Source organism: Bombina bombina, chromosome 3, assembly GCF_027579735.1.
Source record: "Bombina bombina isolate aBomBom1 chromosome 3, aBomBom1.pri, whole genome shotgun sequence".
Classification (NCBI taxonomy): Eukaryota; Metazoa; Chordata; class Amphibia; order Anura; family Bombinatoridae; genus Bombina; species Bombina bombina.
This window is the reverse complement of record NC_069501.1, coordinates 292,747,390-292,772,211: the sequence shown is the minus strand read 5'-3', so window position 1 is coordinate 292,772,211 and position 24,822 is coordinate 292,747,390. Positions and strand designations below refer to the sequence as shown.

Below are 24,822 nucleotides of genomic sequence, written 5' to 3'. Positions count from 1 at the left end.
ATATGGCTGCAGGCACCGGTCAGCTAAATCTACCCCCCCCATGTTTTTGTTGTACTCCACAATGCACTTTGGCTTTCGGATCTGTGCAGATCTTCCCTTCACAGACACTGGCACTGTAGCTTCATCGTGCATTGTGGAGAGCATGTACACATCTTTTTTTATCAGTGTACCGAAGGGCCAGTAGCTCATTGTGGCGTAAAGCTGACGTTGTGCCCCTACTTTTTTTTCCATATGTCAGCTTCTGGGGGAAACCTTTGCGATTTTTTCTTGTTGTGCCACAGGCCACGGTTTCAAAATAAAACAAAAATTTTAATAGCTCTGTGCTGGTGTAAAAATTATCGAGCCACAAATGGTACCCTTTATTTAGCAGGGGTAGTAGGAGATCCCACACAATTTTCCCACTTGTGCCAACTGAATCTGGGCAGCCAGGTGGATCCAAGTGGCTATCCTTTCCCTGGTAGATGCGAAATGCCCAGGTATACCCAGTACTGCATTCACAGAGCTTATAAAATTTTACCCCATAGCGGGACCTCTTGGATGGTATATATTGCTTGAAAAGCAATCTCCCCTTAAATTTCATGAGGGACTCATCAATGCAAATGTCCTGCTCAGGTATGTAAACTTCTTTAAATTTTTGGGACAGGTGGCTTATCAGGGGCCTTAGTTTATATAACCTGTCATGCAGGGGGTCATTTTTGGGGGGGCACTTGGTATTATCATTAAAATGGAGACACCGCAGCAATTGTTCATATCTGTCCATTTCATAACCCCTGGAAAAAGAGGGGTAGCCAGGATGGGGTTCTGGCTCCAGTATGAACGAATGCTGGGTTTCTTCACAATCCCCATTATTAATGTCAGGGCCCAAAACTTTTTAATCTCTGGTATGTCAGTGGGATGCCAGGTATTTTTTCTGACATACAGAGATTGGGGATTTTTGGACAGATACTGGCTGGCATATAAATTTGTTTGAGCAACTATATGCTCAAACATAGCATCTGTCAGAATCAGTGACATATAGTTTATTGGCTCACATACTGGAACATCACTTGTTATGCCAGGAGTCTCAGTAAATTCTGGCATTTCTGGGGCAGTGAAATTTGGGGGTATCCAATTTTGGTCATTTGTGCGACGCCTCCTTTTAGGTGGCGGGCAGGGAGCACCAGCATCAGATGTATCACTCAGGGGCTCTATATCTGATGCCGTAAGGGTTGCGCTGTCAGACAGAGCAGAGAGGGTTTCACTCCCTGAATCTGCGGCAAGAATGGCATAAGCCTCTTCTGCTGAATAGCGTGCCATAAGGGATTTTTTTCAGTACAAATTACCACTTCACCACCACCAATTACCACTTCACCTTCCCCAAAATCCCACTAAACCACCCCAATTACCACCACCCTATTCCCTATTTTTTTTTTTTTTTTTTAAATTATGATTTTTTCTTTATATATATATATTTTATTTTTTTTTATTTTTTTTTTATAAACTAAAAAAAAAAAGGAACTGGGAAGGGTAGTGATTGGGAACAGCAGGGAAGGGGTTAATAATAACTAAAGATCCCCACAAATAAACTTTTGGGCACTGATCAAAGCCCTGACAGGCTGATCACTGTGATATTAGGCTGATCACAGTAGCAGCTCAGTGATCAGCAGCAAAAACAATATATATATATATTTGTAACCCCCACAAATAAACCCCCAACGCTTTTGATCAACACTGATCAAAGCCCTAACAGGCTAAGCAAGTTATATTAGGCTGATCACAGTAGCAGCTCTGTGATCAGCAGCAAAAAAAATATATATAGATCGCACTGAGAGCAGAGAGGAAGCGGATACACTTGTAACAGCCAATGATTCCACTCATTGGCTGCTACAGTGTTACAGGGGACAATCGATACACCCCCTCCATGCTGATTGGATCCTGGGGGAGTGCCAGAGGTGCTAGGCACATCCCCCAACCGGATCCACAACAAAGAAAATAACGGAGGGGGCACAGGAGCTGAAAACCGTTATGCCGTTCTATTCCGTCATAACGGCTCTAAAGCCCAGTGTAATTATGACGGAATGGAACGGCATAACGGCGTTAAAAGGTTAAAGTGGATTATTGGGAACAAATTAAAGGGGAGATAAAAATGTAGCATAAACTGTCCATTTAACTGAAAACATGCAACTATCTTATGTTCTCTGTCCTATTATGGGGACATTGGCCTCTATCATTGAAAACATTTGTGCTTTTGTAATGCATAAGATTTTCATATTTCTCATAGGATGGTTAAGTCATTGATGATAAAACTTGTTTTTAAATAGAACTTGATGTCTGGGAGTTTTTGTACATAATTGTTTCTTTTCTCTTATGTTTGAAAGGCATGTATCTTTTGTGGATTGTCCTGGCCACGATATTTTGATGGCTACTATGCTGAACGGTGCAGCAGTCATGGACGCAGCGTTGTTATTAATAGGTAACTGTGATTGATATAACAATGTAAATAATGATATTGACTGGCACAGAATGTATATCATGTCTTTACACGGCTACATACATTGAGCTAAAACAGTTGTTATACTTGTATAAGAGCAATGGAAAAGTAGATGGGTAGGCGCGGTCAAGCAGCGTTAATTAAGAAACATCCTCTCATACTCCACTATTTTTGAAAAAGCTTCAGGAAGGCGTGAAATGTGTCAGATGGCGCAGTGCTAGTTCCACTTGTACCTACACTCCAAAGTATGTCTGGATAACTAAGTTTTAAATGTATTAGGGTTAGGAACATGAAATGGAAGATTCATTACAATAGTTTTTAGGATCCCAATCCTGCTGCAACATGTTCTCATTTATTATATGGTTCGGTTGGATTACATCTTCCTGTGATTTCTCTCTTCATATGCTAGCAATATGACCGCCATCAAGAGGTCTTTATATGGCGTGTCTTGATTCAGCTGATGGAGCAACAGCTGTCACACATGATTGATGTATCCTAATATTATTGATAAAGGATAGAGTGAAACTTTTTTGTTAATTGTGATTACAAACTGTATGTATAACCTTTGTGCAGGAGCAATGTATATAAACAAACACTTAAGATTTTTGTTTTTGTTTATATTTAGGTGAATATTCATATTTTATTTTTTTCCTGTAAGCATTAGAAGATTCAGCTGTGTATTGATGTTGTTTATTATTTGTAGCTGGCAATGAATCCTGTCCACAGCCTCAAACTTCTGAACACTTAGCTGCTATTGAAATCATGAAGTTAAAGCACATCCTCATCTTACAGAATAAGATTGATTTAGTCAAAGAAAGTCAAGCCAAGGAGCAGTATGAGCAGATCCTCGCATTTGTACAAGGTAAACTTAGGTGTTTTTTTGTTGTTTTTTTTTTTTTTGAAGATAAAATTATATTTTGAATAAATTTGCCTTTGAAAGACCATACATCCAGGTTAGTTTGCACAATGCATGCTATTTAAGAAACATAGGAGGAATAATGTTCAAAGAATTCTGAATATATACATGTCCTATTTTAGAATATGTATTTTTTTTATTTTTTTATTGAGGAATAATGAAGATATAACAAACATGAGTATTACATGACAAAATTTGCCAAACAACCTCAAATAAGTATAACGCTATATAAAGACATTGTGTCACGTTTACAATGATGTAATTAACATTGAAAAAGAACCATTGTTTGAGGGATAAGAATGGTCATATGTATTTCATCCTCTTTTTAAGTTAATTATATAGATATAAATAAACAAACAAAACAATCAGCCCATACCTTAATCTTGAGGAAATCAATAAATCTTTATTGTAAATGCTATATCCTCGAAGTAAGTTCAAAATGTATCGACCATAAGAAAATATATATTCGGCTCTAATGGACAATTTGCAGATGGAATTTATATAAAAGAAAACTTATGCATATATATTAGATACTCCAGGCCTCAGAGAAAAAGGAAAGTAGTAAAGCGGGAGGGGGGGGGGAGAGAAAAAAAAAAGGAAGGGGGAAAGAGGAATAGTGACATTCAGGTCAGGTCGCCACAAATCCAGAGTCACAAGCCCCAATTAACCCCTTAATGACCACAATGTACCCTGTATGTCACTGGTCGTTAAGGGTTTTTTCCGGACATAAAAGCACAAGTCTAGCAAGAACACGCTATTAATGCACTCCCTCCAGCAGGCTTTGTGGAATAGAGCAGTATCAACGCTGGTGGCAAGACCGTGCTATAAAACAATCAAGTCCCAAAAAAGGCCAGTGACATACAGGGTACGTCGCTGGTCCTTAAGGGGTTAACACTAATTTTTATGGGGAGTGAAACTCGCTCCATTTATTCCAAATCTCATGATATAATTCAAGTTTGTTTAGGTGTCAGAAAGCAAATTCCTCCATATTCCTTATGTGTTCCACGATGGAAATTACTTTTTTAGGGGAAGAGGGTTGCTTCCAGTCTCTGGCAATGGCCAACTTAGTGGCCATAAGTATATATAGGGTGAGATTTCTATCTGCCTCAGACATTACTGGGAAGCCATGATGCAGGAGACCCACCGATGGGGAAGGGCGCAATGGGATTTTAAGAGCATTAAAAACAAATCTACAGGTATCTCTGATTATGGGACAGTCCCACCATATATGAACCTACGTACCCAGGTTACCACAATTCCTCCAGCACATGGGAGAGGCCGTTTGATAAAACTTGTGCAGTGATACTGGCACAAAGTGCCATCTAGTTGTTATCTTGTAGTAAAGCTCCCATAGAGTTGCACTATGTAGAGTTTTTTTTGCCCTGGTTAACTCGCTAAGCCAGTGCGATGTCTCGGTATTAATTTTAAGGTCCCTTTCCCAAGCTTTATATTGGCTATATTTAACCGGTTGTGGAGATGAAATCATTAAATTATAGTGGAAAGAGAGGGAACCTTTGAGTGGCTTGCCTAAGTCCCATCTTTGTTCCCACCTGGTAGGAGATATCGTGTAGGTTGACCTGAGAGTCCCCAAGCCTTGAGGATACTAGCTAGCCTAAGAAATTCAAAGCCCAGAGAAGGAGGTATGGAGAGTTGAGCTTTAACCTCTTCAAATGATAGGAGAGACTCATTGTTATATAGAGATGATATAGGCCCATTAGCAGCATCTGACCAAGTTCCTACATGTGTTTCGTACATTGAAACCAGAACTTTACAAATTTTTTAGAGAGAAGGGTGAGGGGCAATAGCCGCAATATTTTTTTTTTGAGTCCCAGTGCCACAATGTGTTCAAAAGAAGTGGGTGATCAATTTTCAAGGTCTTACGGACGTGAACAGGAATCCAGGGAAGATCAGAAAGAAGTATGCTATTAGGGAGGAAAGACTGTTCAACCTCATACCACCTTAGTTTAGCATCTTTTAGGCTCCATCCCATAAGGTGAGCTAGCCGTGCCGCATCGTGGTAAGTCAGAATACTAGGGTAAGCCAACCCGCCACGGTGAATGGGTTGTTGGATCATTGCGGTGGCAATCCTAGGACTCCCACCCTTCCAAACATATTTCGATATTATGCTCTGGAATTTATTTAATATGGGCCTAGGAACTGTCAAAGTAATGCATCTAAAAAGGTATGTAAGTTTTGGAAGGAGCGTCATTTTGACTGCGGCAATTCTTCCCGTCCACGAGAATTCTCTAAATTTCCAGCTCTCAAGGAGCTTCTTAAACTCTGGAACGCTATCCGAAAAGTTTCTAAAGATCATTGTGTCTGGGCTTAAGTGGATACCTAGTTGTTTAATGGAGGAGGCAGACCAGTGAAAATTATATTTTCTTTGCAGTAATTTCAGATCCAAATCAGGAATATTTATATATAAAACTTCAGTCTTTGTATAATTTAATTTATAAAAACTACACTTAGAAAATTAATCTAAACATTTAAATACTGCTGGTACAGAATTAGTTGGGGATGTGAGCAGTGTTACGTCGTCTGCAAATAATGCAATTTTGTGGGTTGACCCCCCCCCCAGGTTAATTCCCGAAACACCGGGATCCAGTCTAATTAACTGGGCTAAAGGCTCAATGGCCAATGCGAATAGCATCGGGGACAAAGGGCACCCCCGCCTAGTGCCATTTAGAATGTGGAATGAAGCAGATTGGAAACCTGCTCCACTCCACCTTCTCTGAAGGAGCTGAATGTAAGGCCTTCGTTGCCCTAATGAATTGAGAGGGTATATTAAATGCCTCCATAACACACCAAAGATAATCGCACCTGACCCTGTCAAACGCCTTCTCAGCGTCCAAGGACAGGGCCAGGAGGGGGACCTTCCTTCTCCTAGCCTCATATAATATAGTAAAAAGCCTGCGGGTATTGGCTAGGCCTTTTGTGCCCGGGATAAATCCCACTTGGTCGGGATGGATGAGTTTGTTTAAAACTCTTTCAAGTCTATTAGCAAGAATTTTGGAAAACTTAGGTGTTTTAATATTTGAGGGAACTCTTGCTGTGTCAACGAGTCAAAAAAATTCTATTTGGGTAAAATACAAATTTTCACACATCAAATTATTTATTACCTTTTATGATCTCCAATTGATATGGGCAAATACATTTTTTTTTTGTTAAAAGGACTTCTTTAAAATGGTTTTGTTTTAAAAGGCGGCTTTCAAGGGCTTAGGAATTAGCATATGAGCCTACTTAGGTTTAGCTTTCCACAAAGGATACCAAGAGAACAAAGCAAATTTAATGATAAAATTAAACTGGAAAGTTGTTGAAAATTGTATTCCCTATCTGAATCATGAAAGTTTTTAATTTTGACTAGACTGTTTTTGGAAGGTGTGAATTTCTTAATTGCCCTGTCCATCTTATTGTTTTAAGAGTTATGTTAATAAAGTGTATTTTTAATGAATATTTTGCCAGAATGCTAAAATTTTTGCAAATGTTCCATTCTGTTTTGTGTTGCTTTTAATTCTAGTTCTTGTAAAGTTTACTATTATTGAATACTGCAATGCTTACTATTACTGAATACTGAAATGCATGTATAATTAGTCCCTTGATGTAGTCGCTAACTTATTTTTAAAGCAAACTATTTTTAAAATAGTGTTTAATTTCTACCTTTCAAATTGCGACTCCACCCCAACCATACTTCCTTGTTCAGATCGTGTGACATTTCCAGTGGTCCCACCCACTTTCTACATCGCTCCAAAGCGCATGCACGATCTTGATTTTCACTGCGCATGCGTCAAATTTCGTAACTGACACATAGTATTCAATGAATTACTACATTCATTGAGTACTATACGATCGTGGCTAGCAGCTGCATTTTTGCAATGCTCTGTACATAAAATCCATAATATTTACAAGTTTGAGAGATGATCCCTACTGAGCATGCGCGTCTCGTGAACAAGCATGTAGAATCTATAGTGTTGTTCCGGGCTTAACACATGCGCATATTAATCGCGTGACGTAGTTAATAGTGGGCTGAATGCCCCGGGGGGAAACGATAATTGGTTGAATCAATCTAACTCAGTTCATTATATGAAGTTTTAAAGGTAAAAAACTGCAGTAAAAAAAACTATTTAAAAAATATGATGAATTAAACTTATTTTTCAAAGATCTATACACCTACATGACCGAGTTGTCAAAACGTAACATAAACTTAGTTTTTCTTTAGTCCAGTATCCTATAAGTGACTCCTCAGGATGTCATCTGCTGTACTGTAACAATCTTAAAATTTTATCTAAAGACACTAACATTTGTTATTCATTTTTAATTCCACCTTCTCTGATTGATCTCACATCACCTCCAGCCCATGTTGTGTGTCATACACCAGGTGCTATGGCATGCTAGTATGTCAGGGTATATGGTTGAGGTGTACCCAAATAAAGATGCTGCCTTTAGTAGGAAGAAAATACAACTTAAAGATGCATACATTTTTATTTATTTTTTATTTCTGTGAGCTTTTCTTTAGCCTGAGGGATTATGTGTTTAACTCTTTGCTGTTTGTTGCTGTAACAGGTACAGTTGCTGAAGGAGCCCCTATAATTCCAATTTCTGCTCAACTCAAATACAACATTGAAGTTGTTTGTGAATACATTGTAAAGAAAATTCCTGTGCCTCTGCGAGACTTCACTTCTGAGCCAAGGCTTATTGGTAAGTGAATGCATAAGCATCTTATAAGCCACCTTAAAGGGCTATTATAGGGAGAGAGAAAAAATACTCTCCTTCCTAAGATAGGGAGAGTCCACGTCTTCATTCCTTACTGTTGGGAAATACAACACCTGGCCCTCCCACTTCCTCATTACCCCAGTGATTCTTTGCCTTTCGTCATGTTAGGAGGTGGCAGGGAAGTGTCAGAAGATTCGGAGAGTGCTGAAAAAGGGTATCTGCCCTTCGAGAGAGGACTGGAGTTTTAAGTAATCATGTCAACCTCCGAGTATTGATGGAAGTCTGGAGATGCAGGGACAGTTTTCTGCGAAACCATCCAGACTACTGCAATCAGTGTTGACGAGTTTTACTGCCTGCTTTCTCTCACTCAAGTCCATGTCAGGAGCACTGCTATTAGACTGTCGCACTTTAGAGGCTGTGTTCTGTTCCACAGCATGGATCCTGGAGGTAAGATCGTTTCAATTTTTACACATAAAACGCTATAACAGGGTCACAGTGTGGCTCCTTTTATACCTTGATAGGATCAAGGGTTAATAACCTCTGAAGGGGGGTTTATTGAACAGTTTGGGGTTAATTAATCAGTGTATTATTTACATGCTGCTTTGTGTGAATTTTTTTTTTTCCTTGGCTGATAGACTGTTTTTGGCTGGAACAAAAAGGTTTCACTTTTAAGTTTCACTATTGTTTATGAAAGTGTTGCACAGCTCCTATTACTTGCTGTACTTGTAATAACAGGGGAAGTACTGTCTTGCACCCCATGTGACAGAGTGTGGTCTATGTTCATTTCCTCCATTCCGGCTGAGACATGAACCTGAGGAGAGCGTTTCCTCTGTTAACTGTCTGGGTCTAGTAGGTGGTGAGGGCCCCAGCCATTGGGAGTATAAAGGTGCAGTTTTCTATAATAAAAAACGTTTTTATTTGTGTCCTCCTGTGGGGATAACCTGAGCTATGGAGGACTCTGACATGTTAGAACGTACTCCTTCTGTACTAAATCATACCTGTTTATATTGTGAGTAGACCGTGGTTTTCCCACCCACTCAATTATGTTCCACATGGGAGACAAGCCTGCTAAGGCTCTTAGTCCCTCTGAGCCGTCTACCTCTCAGGACTCGGCATCCCGTGAGATTACTACCCTTGCTACATTATCCACTCCACATGCAGTTCCCCGTAGCACATCTAATCCTCCATCCGGAGGGGACCTTCTTCCTGCGGACTTTGCCGCTCAGTTACAAACGGCGGTGTCTGCGGCCCTCAGTGCATTACCTCGCTCTAACAAACGCAAGAAAAAGGTTAAACATAGCTCTCCTGACCCCGAGTCATCTAAATATTTATCGGATTTAGCTATTATGTCCCAGTTATCCGATGATGAGTTAACCTCTGTAGCTTCAGAGGGTGAACTTTTTGGGTCGGAGTCCTTAGCGTCTAAGCCTCCTGCTGCGGAGGAACCGTCCTTCAAATTTAAAATTGAGCACTTGCGGTTTTTATTAAAGGAGGTTCTGTCTACTTTAGAGGTTCCAGAGGCCGTGCTGCCTGAAGAACCTATGATACCTAAATTAGACAGTTTACAAAGACAGGAAAGTTCCTTTGACTTTTCCTGTTCTGGTTAAGATGGCAACATTATTAAGAACGAATGGGAAAGAATTGGTTCTTCCTTTCCCCCCTCGTCTACTTTTAAAAAGTTGTTCCCCGTCCCCGACTCTCAACTGGATTTGTGGGGCTCCATTCCTAAGGTGGATGGTGCTATCTCTAGCTTGCTAAACGTACTACTATACCTCTTGAGGATAGTTCTTTGTTCAGAGAGCCGATGGATAAGAAAATGGAAACCTTTCTGAGAAAGATGTTTCAACATACAGGATTTTTATTTCAACCGGCGGCTGCAGTTACCGCGGTTGCCGGAGCGGCTACCTACTGGTGCGACTTTGTCTGAACTCATTGAGGTGAAGTCTTCCCTTGAGGATACTCAAGACAGAATTAAAGCTCTGAGAATTGCTAATTCTTTTATCTGTGATGCGAATATGCAAAATCACCTAAATGCAAAAGCCTCTGGCTTTGTAGTTGTAGCCCGCCGTGCACTCTGGTTGAAGTCCTTTTCTCTTCCCTTCAAGGGAAAGCTTTTTCTATGGTTACTGGAGGCAAGGGTGCCTTCCTACCGCAAGATAACAAGTCCAAGGGACGGCAATCTTCTAATTTTCGTTCGGACAAATCCCAACTACAACAATCCTCCTCCAAGCCCGAGCAACTCAAGAGTATTTGGAAGCCTAGCCCGCCAGGTGCTCTGGTTGAAGTCTTGGTCTGCGGATATGACTTCTAAGTCCAGAATCCTTTCTCTTCCCTTCAAGGGAAAGATTTTATTTGGTCCAGGCCTGGACTCCATTATTTCTACGTTTACAGGAGGCAAGGGTGCCTTACTGCCGCAAGATAAGAAGAACAAGTCTAAGGGACGACAATCTTCTAATTTTCGTTCCTTTCGTTCGGATTCCAATGACAACAATCCTCCTCCAAGCCCTAGCAACCCAAGAGTACTTGGAAGCCGGGTCAGTCCAGGAATAAATCCAAGCAAAATAAGAAGCCCGCCGAAAACAAGTCGGCATGAAGGGTTGGCCCCGATCCAGGATCGGATTGTGTAGGGGGCAGACTGTCTCTCTTTTTCAGATGCCTAATTCAAGGACGTACAGGATCCGTGGGTCCTGGAGGTGGTATCTCAGGGATACAAGATAAGCTTCAAATCTCATCCTTCTCTCGAATCGGTCTACCAGACCAAAAAAGAGGGATGCCATTCTATGGTGCGTTCGGGATCTGTCCTCTTTAGGAGTTGTTGTCCCGGTGCCTATCGAAGAAAGAGGTTTGGGGTTTTATTCAAACCTTTTTGTGGTCTCAAAGAAGGAGGGAACGTTCTGTCCAATTCTGGACCTAAAGTGCTTAAACAAATTTCTCTGTGTCCCTTCCTTTAAGATGGAGACAATAAGGTCCATCCTTCCTTTGTTTCAGAAAGGCCAATTTGACCACTATAGATCTGAAGGACGCTTACCTTCATTTTCCAATCCACTAGGAACACTTTCAGTTCCTGAGGTTTGCATTCCTGGACCAGCCCTTCCAGTTCATTGCCCTTCCGTTTGGCCTAGCTACTGCTTCAAAAATCTTTACGAAGGTTCTGGGTACTCTTCTAGCCGTTGCCAGAACTCAGGGTATTGCAGTAGCCCCATACTTGGACAATATTCTGGTGCAAGCACCATCCTTTCGTCTTGCAGAAGAATTCTCGGAGTCCCTTCTCAGTCTTCTTCGATCACATGGATGGAAAATAAACTAGGAAAAGAGTTCTTATCCCAAGTACCAGGGTGGAATTCCTGGGTACTATAATAGACCCCATATCCATGAGGATATTTCTAACAGACCAGAGACAGTGCAAGCCAATTTCGGCATGTCTTGCTCTCCGGACCTCCTTGAGTCCCTCTGTGGCTCAGTGTATAGAGGTGATTGGTCTCATGGTGTCCTGCACGGACATCATTCCTTTTGACAGGTTCCATCTCAGACCTTTACAACTGTGCATGTTGAGGCAGTGGAACGGTGATCATTCAGATCTGTCTCAACAGATTATATTAGACAGCCGGTCGAGAGAATCGCTCTCTTGGTGGCTCTGTCCAGATCATCTGTCCCGAGGGACATGTTTCTTAAGACCATATATTGTGACTACGGACACAAGCCTATCAGGATTGGGAGCTGTTTGGGGTGCCAGGAAGGCACAGGGGTTGTGGACTCGGGAGTCCTCCCTCCCAGGCAATCTTCAAGGCCTTGGAGGCTTGGCCACTTCTGGGTTTGTCCCAGTTTATCAGATTCCAATCTGACAATATAACCTTGGTGGCTTACATCAACCATCGGGGGGAACGAGAAGTTCCTTTGTGATCAAGGAAGTAGCTCAGATTCTGGAGTGGGTGGAGGCCCACAGCTGTTCGTTGTCAGCGATCCACATTCCGGGTGTGGACAACTAGGAGGCGGGTTTTCTCAGCAGGCAATCCTTCCATCCAGAGGAATGGTCTCTCCATCCCGAGGTGTTTGTAGAGATATGCAGCAAGTGAGGGATGCTGGAGATCTCATGGCGTCCCGTCTATCAATACCAAGCTAGCCAGGTACGGGTCGAGGGATCTTCAAGCGAATCTAATAGATGCACTAGAAGTGCCCTGGAGGTTCAAACTCGTATCTCTTTCCTCCATTACCGCTTCTTCCTCGAGTGGTGGCCCGCATCAAGCAGGAGCGGGTATCAGTAATCCTGAATGCTCCATCGTGGCCGCAAAGAACATGGTTCGCGGAGCTAGTGGGGATGTCCTCATCTCCGTGGAAGTTACCTTGCTGCAGAGACCTGCTGATACAAGGTCCATTTGTTCATCAAAATCTAGATTCTCTGAGGCTGACTGCGTGGAGATTGAACGCTTAGGGGCCTATTTACCATGTGCGAGCGGATCCTCTATGGATCAGATTTGTAAGGCGGCTACCTGGTCCTCTTTACATACTTTTTCAAAAATTTTAATTTTGATGTTTTTGCAGCTTTCGGGAGAAAAGTTTTGCAGGCTTGTGGTGCCCTCAGAATAGGGTCCGCCTCTTCCTTTTTGTTCCCTTCCGTTATTCATTCAGTATCCTCTGGAGCTTGGGTATAGTTTTCCCAACAGTAAGGAATGAAGCCGTGGACTCTATAGGGATAAGTTTACATGCTTTAATGAATGAGTTGTTTGTTGTTTTATTTGCTATTGACACTTTTTTAATATTCACTTCTTCAAAAAAAGATATGTCGGTAGAGCGGTAAGAACCTGTCCAATTTTCAATCTCCCTAGAAAGAAAGGTAATACAAATTCAGGTTTATTAAATGTACTCTTGGTGTGGAAATACCTTAAACCATAATGACTCATTAAAATAGCTTTATTAGATATATAAATGATTTACGCATAATTAACACTAGATGTAGCCCATGTGTACAAAGATAAGAGGCCGTGCTGATGTGAATGTATATTAACAAGACCAGCAACACCCAACTACTTCTGACTCCACCTCATCTAGATGGGTCACTTCAGCACAGAAAAACAAAAGCGGGTCTATGCTGTCTTTATAAATATTCTCCAGCAACAAATACATCCATGTCAGCATGGCCTTCTATCTTTGTTGACATGGGCTATATCTAGTGTGTGTGTGTATCCTTATGGTTTGAGTAAGGTATTCCTATACTGAGTATATTTAACCCTTTCCCTGCTAATTCTTTTTTTTACCCCAGTGCTGAGCCAATTTTAAGCTTATTTGGCTACCTACATTTATGATTAAATAATTTCTATCAATTTTTAAGTGCGTCAAGATATATAGAATAGGCAAAAATTATGCACATCATACAAAGTATTGGTCAACTTCAGTTTCTGATTCAGTGGGATTCTAGGATTGTACCATTATGGTTTATTCTTGTGTCACAACCCAGTGGGGAAAAAATATATCGCAAAAACAAAACTTTCCTGTGTCTCCCTTTGATTACATAATTAATAAAATTGTCCAAAACACAGAATTTGTTGATATAACTCTCTTAGTGAAATAAAGAAAAAGGGGAAAGAAGAAAAGGAAGAGAGAGGGGGAAAGAAATGTCACCTCGCTGAGTTGTCATCTTATCAGGTGTCTTTCTCTGTATTCTTGTTGGCTACCTACATTTAAACACTATTGTAAGTCAAATTTCAGTGAGTGACCCACACAAATGATATAGTGTGTGTGTGTGTGGGGGGGGGGTTCTTCAGTAGGACCAGCAGATTCACAATAAGCCATTATTATATTTAATTCATGGCATGTGAGATAGGTGCGGCAAAATCTGTAAAAAATAAATAAATTATAATTTGTACATAGGTTTTAGCAAATAATATTGAAAATAGTCCAGTGACCACTGCGTTAAGTGTGTTAAGTAATCATACTTAATAGTTATCATAGCCACATGTGAAATAGAGGCCAATATTGGCTTTTGTGGTTATAGTTTAGGTTAAAGAGACCTAATTGTGCAGTACAGACTGTTGCTACAGGGATCACCGGACTATACAGCCAAAACTCCCTACTTCTATCCCTTCTTTTTAAGACTATAGTTTATTTAAGGTGTTTGCACCAGTATTTATTTTTTTAGATTATGTCACTTAATAAATATATATATATATATATATATATATATATATATATATATATATATATATATATATATATATATATATATATATATTTATTTATATATTATTTTTTAGATCTAGTTCTAAAATTCTGTTGGTGATGTTTTTTTCTCTCTCAAAGGAAAAGTAATAATGTTCTTGAAGAGTCTACTGAACATTTTTATTGTTTAAAAAGATAGATAATCCCTTTATTACCCAGTCCCCAGTTTTGCATAACCATAATATACTTTTTACCTCTGATTACCTTGTATCTAACCCAATGCAAACTGCCCCCTTATTTCAGTTCTTTTGACAGACATGCATTTAAGCCAATAAGTGCTGACTCATAAATAACTTCACGAAGTGAGCACGTTATCTATGTATCACATAGGATCTAGCAGTGTCTAACCTACAAAAACTGTCAAAATGTACTGATATAAGAGGTGGCTTTCAATGACTTAGAAATCAGTTTGAACCTTCCAAGGTTTTGCTTTCAAAAAAGAATACCAAGAGAACAAAGCAAAGTTGATGATAAAAGTAAATTGGAAAGTTTTTCAAAATTACATTCCCTATATGCATCATGAAAGCTTGACTTGATGCTTCCTTTGAACCGTTTTTATGTTTGTGTTACTGATGTCATTTTGTTTTTAACTAATTCCATAGATGATATAAATATTTTTTTCTTTATAATAGTTATCAGGTCATTTGATGTGAACAAGCCTGGTTGTGAAGTTGATGACCTCAAAGGTGGTGTTGCTGGAGGCAGTATTCTCAAAGGTGTATTAAAGGTATGTTCAATAATCTGAAACACAAATGCAACCCGATTTTCTGCAGCAGTTTGTTTTTTCCCTCCTGTGATGTAACTCCTTGTTTTAGAAAAGTACATCTATTCACAGCTGAGCCTAATGCACCAAAACTTCAGTATATTACAAAAATACAACAATATGAAGTCCAGTGGCTGCAGGTTTTAATAGGTTTGTTGCCTGAGGTGATAGTTTTCTGTTTTGCATTAAAAAACATAATTTATGCTTACCTGATAAATTCCTTTCTTCTGTTGTGTGATCAGTCCACGGGTCATCATTACTTCTGGATATAACTCCTCCCCAACAGGAAATGCAAGAGGATTCACCCAGCAGAGCTGCATATAGCTCCTCCCCTCTACGTCAGTCCCAGTCATTCGACCAAGAAACAACGAGAAAGGAGTAACCAAGGGTGAAGTGGTGACTGGAGTATAATTTAAAAGATATTTACCTGCCTTAAAACAGGGCGGGCCGTGGACTGATCACACAACAGAAGAAAGGAATTTATCAGGTAAGCATAAATTATGTTTTCTTCTGTTATGTGTGATCAGTCCACGGGTCATCATTACTTCTGGGATACCAATACCAAAGCAAAAGTACACGGATGACGGGAGGGATAGGCAGGCTCATTATACAGAAGGAACCACTGCCTGAAGAACCTTTCTCCCAAAAATAGCCTCCGAAGAAGCAAAAGTGTCAAATTTGTAAAATTTGGAAAAAGTATGAAGCGAAGACCAAGTTGCAGCCTTGCAAATCTGTTCAACAGAGGCCTCATTCTTAAAGGCCCAAGTGGAAGCCACAGCTCTAGTGGAGTGAGCTGTAATTCTTTCAGGAGGCTGCTGTCCAGCAGTCTCATAGGCTAAACGTATTATGCTACGAAGCCAAAAAGAGAGAGAGGTAGCAGAAGCTTTTTGACCTCTCCTCTGTCCAGAGTAAACGACAAACAAGGAAGAAGTTTGGCGAAAATCTTTAGTTGCCTGCAAGTAGAACTTGAGGGCACGAACTACATCCAGATTGTGTAAAAGACGTTCCTTCTTTGAAGAAGGATTTGGACACAAGGATGGGACAACAATCTCTTGATTGATGTTCCTGTTAGTGACTACCTTAGGTAAGAACCCAGGTTTAGTACGCAGAACTACCTTGTCTGAGTGAAAAATCAGATAAGGGGAATCACAATGTAAGGCTGATAACTCAGAGACTCTTCGAGCCGAGGAAATAGCCATTAAAAACAGAACTTTCCAAGATAACATTTTTATATCAATGGAATGAAGGGGTTCAAACGGAACACCCTGTAAAACGTTAAGAACTAAGTTTAAACTCCATGGTGGAGCAACGGCTTTAAACACGGGCTTGATCCTAGCTAAAGCCTGACAAAAGGACTGGACGTCTGGATTTTCTGACAGACGTCTGTGTAACAAGATGGACAGAGCTGAAATCTGTCCCTTTAATGAACTAGCTGATAAACCCTTTTCTAAACCTTCTTGTAGAAAAGACAATATCCTAGCGATCCTAACCTTACTCCAGGAGTAACCTTTGGATTCGCACCAGTATAGGTATTTCCGCCATATTTTATGGTAAATCCTTCTGGTAACAGGCTTCCTAGCCTGAATCAGGGTATCAATAACCGACTCAGAAAAACCACGTTTTGATAAAATCAAGCGTTCAATTTCCAAGCAGTCAGCTTCAGAGAAGTTAGATTTTGATGTTTGAATGGACCCTGTATCAGAAGGTCCTGTCTTAGAGGTAGAGACCAAGGCGGACAGGATGACATGTCCACTAGATCTGCATACCAAGTCCTGCGTGGCCAAGCAGGTGCTATTAGAATTACTGATGCTCTCTCCTGTTTGATTTTGGCAATCAATCGAGGAAGCAGCGGGAAGGGTGGAAACACATAAGCCATCCTGAAGTTCCAAGGTGCTGTCAAAGCATCTATCAGAACTGCTCCCGGATCCCTGGATCTGGACCCGTAGCGAGGAAGTTTGGCGTTCTGGCGAGACGCCATGAGATCTATCTCTGGTTTGCCCCAACGTCGAAGTATTTGGGCAAAGACCTCCGGATGAAGTTCCCACTCCCCCGGATGAAGAGTCTGGCGACTCAAGAAATCCGCCTCCCAGTTCTCCACTCCCGGGATGTGGATTGCTGACAGGTGGCAAGAGTGAGACTCTGCCCAGCGAATTATCTTTGATACTTCCATCATTGCTAGGGAGCTTCTTGTCCCTCCCTGATGGTTGATGTAAGCTACAGTCGTGATGTTGTCCGACTGAAACCTGATGAACCCCCGAGTTGTTAACTGGGGCCAAGCCAGAAGGGCATTGAGAACTGCTCTCAATTCCAGAATGTTTATTGGAAGGAGACTCTCCTCCTGATTCCATAGTCCCTGAGCCTTCAGAGAATTCCAGACAGCGCCCCAACCTAGTAGGCTGGCGTCTGTTGTTACAATTGTCCAGTCTGGCCTGCTGAATGGCATTCCCCTGGACAGGTGTGGCCGATGAAGCCACCATAGAAGAGAATTTCTGGTCTCTTGATTCAGATTCAGAGTAGGGGACAAATCTGAGTAATCCCCATTCCACTGACTTAGCATGCATAGTTGCAGCGGTCTGAGGTGTAGGCGTGCAAAAGGTACTATGTCCATTGCCGCTACCATTAAGCCGATCACCTCCATGCATTGAGCTACTGACGGGTGTTGAATGGAATGAAGGACGCGGCATGCATTTTGAAGTTTTGTTAACCTGTCTTCTGTCAGGTAAATCTTCATTTCTACAGAATCTATAAGAGTCCCCAAGAATGGAACTCTTGTGAGAGGAAAGAGAGAACTCTTCTTTTCGTTCACTTTCCATCCATGCGACCTTAGAAATGCCAGAACTAACTCTGTATGAGACTTGGCAGTTTGAAAGCTTGAAGCTTGTATTAGAATGTCGTCTAGGTACGGAGCTACCGAAATCCCTCGCGGTCTTAGTACCGCTAGAAGGGCACCCAGAACCTTTGTGAAGATTCTTGGAGCCGTAGCCAATCCGAATGGAAGAGCTACAAACTGGTAGTGCCTGTCTAAGAAGGCAAACCTTAGATACCGGTGATGATCTTTGTGGATCGGTATGTGAAGGTAAGCATCCTTTAAATCCACTGTGGTCATGTACTGACCCTCTTGGATCATGGGTAAAATTGTCCGAATAGTTTCCATTTTGAACGATGGAACTCTTAGGAATTTGTTTAGAGTCTTTAAATCTAAGATTGGCCTGAAAGTTCCCTCTTTTTTGGGAACCACAAACAGGTTTGAGTAGAACCCTTGTCCTTGTTCCGACCACGGAACCGGATGGATCACTCCCATTGTTAACAGATCTTGTACGCAGCGTAGAAACGCTTCTTTCTTTATCTGGTTTGTTGACAACCTTGACAGATGAAATCTCCCTCTTGGGGGAGATAATTTGAAGTCTAGAAGGTATCCCTGAGATATGATCTCTAGTGCCCAGGGATCCTGAACATCTCTTGCCCAGGCCTGGGCGAAGAGAGAGAGTCTGCCCCCTACTAGATCCGGTCCCGGATCGGGGGCTCTCGGTTCATGCTGTCTTTGGGGCAGCAGCAGGTTTCCTGGCCTGCTTGCTTTTGTTCCAGGACTGGTTAGGCTTCCAGCCTTGCCTGTAACGAGCAACAGCTCCTTCCTGTTTTGGTGCAGTGGAGGTTGATGCTGCTCCTGTTTTGAAATTCCGAAAGGGACGAAAATTAGACTGTCTAGCCTTAGCTTTGGCCTTGTCTTGAGGTAGGACGTGGCCCTTACCTCCCGTAATGTCAGCGATAATTTCTTTCAAACCGGGCCCGAATAAGGACTGCCCCTTGAAAGGTATATTAAGTAATTTGGACTTAGAAGTAACATCAGCTGACCAGGATTTTAGCCACAGTGCCCTGCGTGCCTGTATGGCGAATCCTGAGTTCTTAGCCGTAAGTTTGGTTAAATGTACTACGGCCTCCGAAATGAAAGAATTAGCTAGTCTAAGGACTCTAAGCCTGTCCGTAATGTCGTCTAGCGTAGAGGAACTAAGGTTCTCTTCAAGCGACTCAATCCAAAATGCTGCCGCAGCCGTAATCGGCGCGATACATGCAAGGGGTTGTAATATAAAACCTTGTTGAACAAACATTTTCTTAAGGTAACCCTCTAATTTTTTATCCATTGGATCTGAGAAAGCACAGCTATCCTCCACCGGGATAGTGGTACGCTTAGCTAAAGTAGAAACTGCTCCCTCCACCTTGGGGACCGTTTGCCATAAGTCCCGAGTGGTGGCGTCTATTGGAAACATCTTTCTAAATATTGGAGGGGGTGAGAACGGCACACCGGGTCTATCCCACTCCTTAGTAACAATTTCAGTTAGTCTCTTAGGTATAGGAAAAACGTCAGTACTCGCCGGTACCGCAAAGTATTTATCCAACCTACACAGTTTCTCTGGTATTGCAACAGTGTTACAATCGTTGAGAGCTGCTAAGACCTCCCCTAGTAGTACACGGAGGTTCTCCAATTTAAATTTAAAATTTGAAATATCTGAGTCCAATCTGTTTGGATCAGAACCGTCACCCACAGAATGAAGTTCTCCGTCCTCATGCTCTGCGAGCTGTGACGCAGTATCAGACATGGCCCTAGCGTTGTCAGCGCACTCTGTTCTCACCCCAGAGTGATCACGCTTGCCTCTTAGTTCAGGTAATTTAGACAAAACTTCAGTCATAACAGTAGCCATATCTTGTAATGTTATCTGTAATGGCCGCCCAGATGTACTAGGCGCCAAAATATCACGCACCTCCCGGGCGGGAGATGCAGGTACTGTCGCGTGAGGCGAGTTAGTCGGCATAACTCTCCCCTCGCTGTTTGGTGAAATTTGTTCACATTGTACAGATTGACTTTTATTTAAAGTAGCATCAATACAGTTAGTACATAAATTTCTATTGGGCTCCACCTTGGCATTGGAACAAATGACACAGATATCTTCCTCTGAGTCAGACATGTTTAACACACTAGCAAAAAACTTACAACTTGGTTATAATCTTTTTTAGCAAAAAACGTACTGTGCCTCAAAGAGGTACTAACGATTAAATGACAGTTGAAATAATGAACTGAAAAACAGTTATTGCATCAAATTTTAAAACAACACAACTTTTAGCAAAGGTTTGTTCCCATTAGTAAAAAACAACACTAATTAAATTTGTATATAAGAAAACAAAACAACGTCTTTTATACACAGTCACTATAAGAATTCTCACAGCTCTGCTGAGAGAATTTACCTCCCTTCAAAGAAGTTTGAAGACCCCTGAGATCTGTCAGAGATGAACCGGATCATGCAGGACATATAAAAGTAGCTGACTGGAATTTTTGATGCGTAGCAAAGAGCGCCAAAAACGGCCCCTCCCTCTCCCACACAGCAGTGAAGAGAAACGAAACTGTCACAATTAAAGCAAAAAACTGCCAAGTGGAAAATAATGCCCAAACATTTATTCACACAGTACCTCAGCAATGTAAACGATTCTACATTCCAGCAAAAACGTTTAACATGAGAATAGTTATTAAAAGGATTAGTGACCTTAACACAGTAGTTCCGGTGAAATACCATCCCCAGAATACTGAAGTGTATACATACATGTCATTTTAACGGTATGGCAGGCTTTTCTCATCAATTCCATTCAGAAAATAAAAACTGCCACATACCTCAATGCAGATTCATCTGCCCGCTGTCCCCTGATCTGAAGCCTTTACCTCCCTCAGATGGTCGAGAACAGCAATATGATCTTAACGACTCCGGTTAAAATCATAGTAAAAAATCTCTGTCAGATTCTTCCTCAAACTCTGCCAGAGAAGTAATAACACGCTCCGGTGCTATTTTAAAATAACAAACTTTTGATTGAAGTCATAAAAACTAAGTATAATCACCATAGTCCTCTCACACATCCTATCTAGTCGTTGGGTGCAAGAGAATGACTGGGACTGACGTAGAGGGGAGGAGCTATATGCAGCTCTGCTGGGTGAATCCTCTTGCATTTCCTGTTGGGGAGGAGTTATATCCAGAAGTAATGATGACCCGTGGACTGATCACACATAACAGAAGAAATAGGCATGTCCGTTCATGTTTTACTAATCGATGCATTTTTAATCTTTTTTCTTTCTACCATTAGACATGCAATCCCTCTACTTTATAGAAATAAACAGTTAATACCTCATTTTGCTGTCCTATTGTCTGATTTATGGCTGTTAAGCAGCAGTTGAAAAGAAATCATGGAATTATACTGGGAATATTTCTTCCAGGAAACCCCTACTCAGAGACCAATGTTTGTTGCTTGTCTGTTTTATTTTTTTAATTTGATTTCCAAGATATTGGTGTTGATTTTGCACTTCTTAAAACTACACTGTGCGGCCACTCTTGGGTACAGAGCTGCTGTTCATACAAATGGTTTGTTCCACTACGTTGCACGCCATGTGACCACAGTTTTGGTATAAATACAGCACAACAACCTTCCTACTATCAGATTAAGCATATAAACCACAGAGAGATTGGGGAAGAGCAGTGATCTAATGGACTTTGAACGTGGATGAAGCATATCTGAAACGGCAGTACACCTCAACTTTATACATACTACGGTTTCAAAAGTTTATCGAGCCACAGTCCTGTGGAAGAAAAACACTTGTTGATGAGAGAGGTCAGAGGAGGATGGCTAGACTTGTGCAAGCTAACAGGCCACAATTTTCGCGAATCACATCAGAATTCAACTTTGGTGCAGGGAAAAACATATCTCAAAGCACCACTAGGCGCACCCTGACGCAGATGGGCTACAACAGCCGGCAGCCACGTTTGGTGCTTTTGTTATCAGCGAAGAACAAGAGAGCACGCCTTCTGTGGGCACAACACAACCAGCACTAAACCATTGAATGCTGGAAAAAGGTTGCTTGGTTTGACGAGTCTAAGTTCCTAGTGCATGATGTTGATGGCAGGCTCTGAATTTGGCAAAAACAGTATGGATCCATGGACCTGTCACGTCTGCGTAAAACTGTGCAAGGTGGTGTTATGGTGTGGGGAATGTTTCCTGACACACGTGGGTCCATTGATTTCCCGAGATTCATGTCTGAATGCCACAGCTTATGTAAACATTGTTGATGACCTAGTTCATCCGTTCATGTTGACAGTTTATACTCAGGCAGATGGTTACTTCCAGCAGGATAATGCACTGGTGCACAAAGCCCTCATCACTATGGGATGGTTCCTGGAACATGACAATGACTTTTCTTTGCTGCAGTGGACCGTCCCCGGATCTTAATCCTATTGAACATCTTTGGGATGAGCTGGAAAGGGCTATTTGCTGCAGGCCTACACCTCTGTCGAATCCCCATGAGTCGCGTGACAGATGGTGCATGGTACACAATACCTCCACAATGTTTTCAGCATCTTGTTGAATCCATGCCTAGATACATTCAGGCTGTTTTGAATGCTAAAGGAGGTTCAACACACTACTAGATAGCTGTACCTAATAAAGTGTCCGCACAGTGTATAATACTGTTTTTATAGCCTTGTGTGACGTTCATATCCCTTTTTTATATATTATTTTTTTTTTTTTTTTTTTTTAATATATATAATATTTCTTTAATTTATGGCCTAGTTGCGATTCTTTAAAGTACCAAAGTTTTTGCTCTCAGCTCTTCAGTAGTAATTGCCTGATTCAGTCTTCATCAGTTGTATCTCTAGATAAGCCTGGAAACATGGTGGTCATATGTAGTTCTGTTTTAAGATATGAACAAATGTATTAGATCTTATAAAAGTAAACGCATGCATCCGGAATTCAACATTAAGAAACAAGTCTCACACTATATAAATTTAAAAATAAATAATCTTTCCAAGAGTGTTTTACATCCCTGTATTAAAAGCATCTCGATTAAAGGGATAGTAAACCCAAATTTTTTTCTTTCATTAATCAGATAGAATATGTAACTTTCTAACGTACTCCTATTATCAATGTTTTTTCCTTCTCTTGGTATCTTCATTTGAAAAGCAAAAAAATGTATGTTTAAGAGCCGGCCCATTTTTGGTGCAGAACCTGGGTTGCACTTGTTGATTGGTTACTTACATTTAGCCACCAATAAGCAAGTGCAACCCAGGTACTGAACCAAAAATGTGCCGGTTCTTAAATATACATTTCTTGTTTTTAAATAAAGATACCAAGAAAAGGAAGAAAAATTGCTATAATAGGAGTAAATTAGGAAGTTGCTTACAATTAAATGTGGGTTTACTATCCCTTTAAGCATTATGGTTTGACTGAATTGCTGCCTTTGATTTGACAATATTATATAATCTTTTGAAACTATATTATGTATCTTTTTATATAGGTAGGTCAAGAAATTGAAGTTCGTCCTGGTATTGTCTCCAAGGATAGTGAAGGGAAACTTATGTGTAAGCCAATTTTCTCCAAAATTGTGTCTCTCTTTGCTGAGCACAATGATCTACAATATGCTGCTCCTGGGGGCCTTATAGGTAAGAATTTTTTGGGAAGGGTCTACAATTTATTTCTGTAAGACTTAAAGGGATAGGAAACCCCAAACTTTTCTTTAATGATTTGGATAGAACATACAATTTTAAACAACTTTCCAATTTACTTTTATTATCAAATTTGCTTTATTCTCTTGCTATCCTTTGCTGAAGGAACAGCATTGCACTACTGGCAGCTAGATAAAAACATCTAGTTAGCCAATCACAAAAGACAAATGTGTGTGCAGGCACCAATTAGCAGCAGCTCCCACTAGTGCGGGATATGTGCGTTTTTCATTTTCAACAAGGGATACCAAGAGAACGAAGCACATTTAAAAATAGAAGTTAATTTAAAAGTGTCTTAAAATAACATGCTCTATCTGAATCATGCAAGTTTAATTTTGACTTTCCTATCCCTTTAAATGACCACTGAACACGGCAGAATATCATAATCAATAAATGCATAATAGACCATTTCAAAAGCATTTAGTTTGAATTTTTACATGACGAAGATTTTTTTTGTTTTTTACAAATTGCAGTTACATTAACCTTCGTAATGTATCATGTGACAGCCATCAGCCAATCACAAAATGCATATACGTATATATTCTGTGAATCTTGCACATGCTCAGTAGGAGCTGGTGCCTCAATAAACTGCATATAAAACGATTGTGCACATTTTAGATAAGGGAAGCAAATTAAAGTTGTTTAAAATTGTAAAGAGGATTTTAAAGGGGTGTGTTTAGGAACTGAGCAATAGTGCAAATTTAGCTAAACAAAATGACAGTTTAAATGCTTCTAACACAATGATTTTGTATGCCGACCTTCGCTATGTAATATGTTAAATTTTTATATATATTAAGCATGTGTAAGGAATACCTTTTTATAAACCTTGTAAGAGCAGATAGAAATTTTAAATGAATAAGGTTAATGCATTTTTAATGTTTTCTAACGTAATTAGGTGTTGGTACCAAGATTGATCCAACATTGTGTCGTGCTGATCGTATGGTGGGACAGGTTCTGGGGGCAGTTGATGCCTTACCTGAAATATTTACAGAGTTGGAAATCTCCTACTTCCTGCTACGACGACTTCTTGGAGTACGCACTGAAGGAGACAAAAAGGCTGCAAAGGTATATTAATCTGCTCATCAATGTACTATATATGCTATAATGTGCATCTACGAAGCGCAATAAAACATGGTATGCCTGTATATATAATATCACGTTTACTTACACCAATTGAATGCCACAAATGTAATTTAGCTATGGGTAAGAACAATAGCACTAG

General features: G+C 40.7%; 1 protein-coding gene across 3 annotated transcripts in view; it reads left to right on the top strand.

Annotated features, from left to right (window-relative positions):
* Positions 1-24,822, top strand: part of EIF2S3 (eukaryotic translation initiation factor 2 subunit gamma) — a 39,711-nt gene that overhangs the window by 13,600 nt on the left and 1,289 nt on the right. The window contains exons 5-10 of one of the 3 annotated variants that reach the window (XM_053706359.1): positions 2,358-2,452; positions 3,174-3,332; positions 7,947-8,081; positions 14,942-15,036; positions 23,396-23,540; positions 24,496-24,665. In XM_053706359.1, the coding sequence (XP_053562334.1) occupies positions 2,358-2,452; positions 3,174-3,332; positions 7,947-8,081; positions 14,942-15,036; positions 23,396-23,540; positions 24,496-24,665 (799 nt within the window). Of the gene's footprint in view, positions 1-2,357; positions 2,453-3,173; positions 3,333-7,946; positions 8,082-14,941; positions 15,041-23,395; positions 23,541-24,495; positions 24,666-24,822 lie in introns of all 3 variants that reach the window. The other 2 variants (XM_053706360.1, XM_053706361.1) reach the window with 2 other exon arrangements.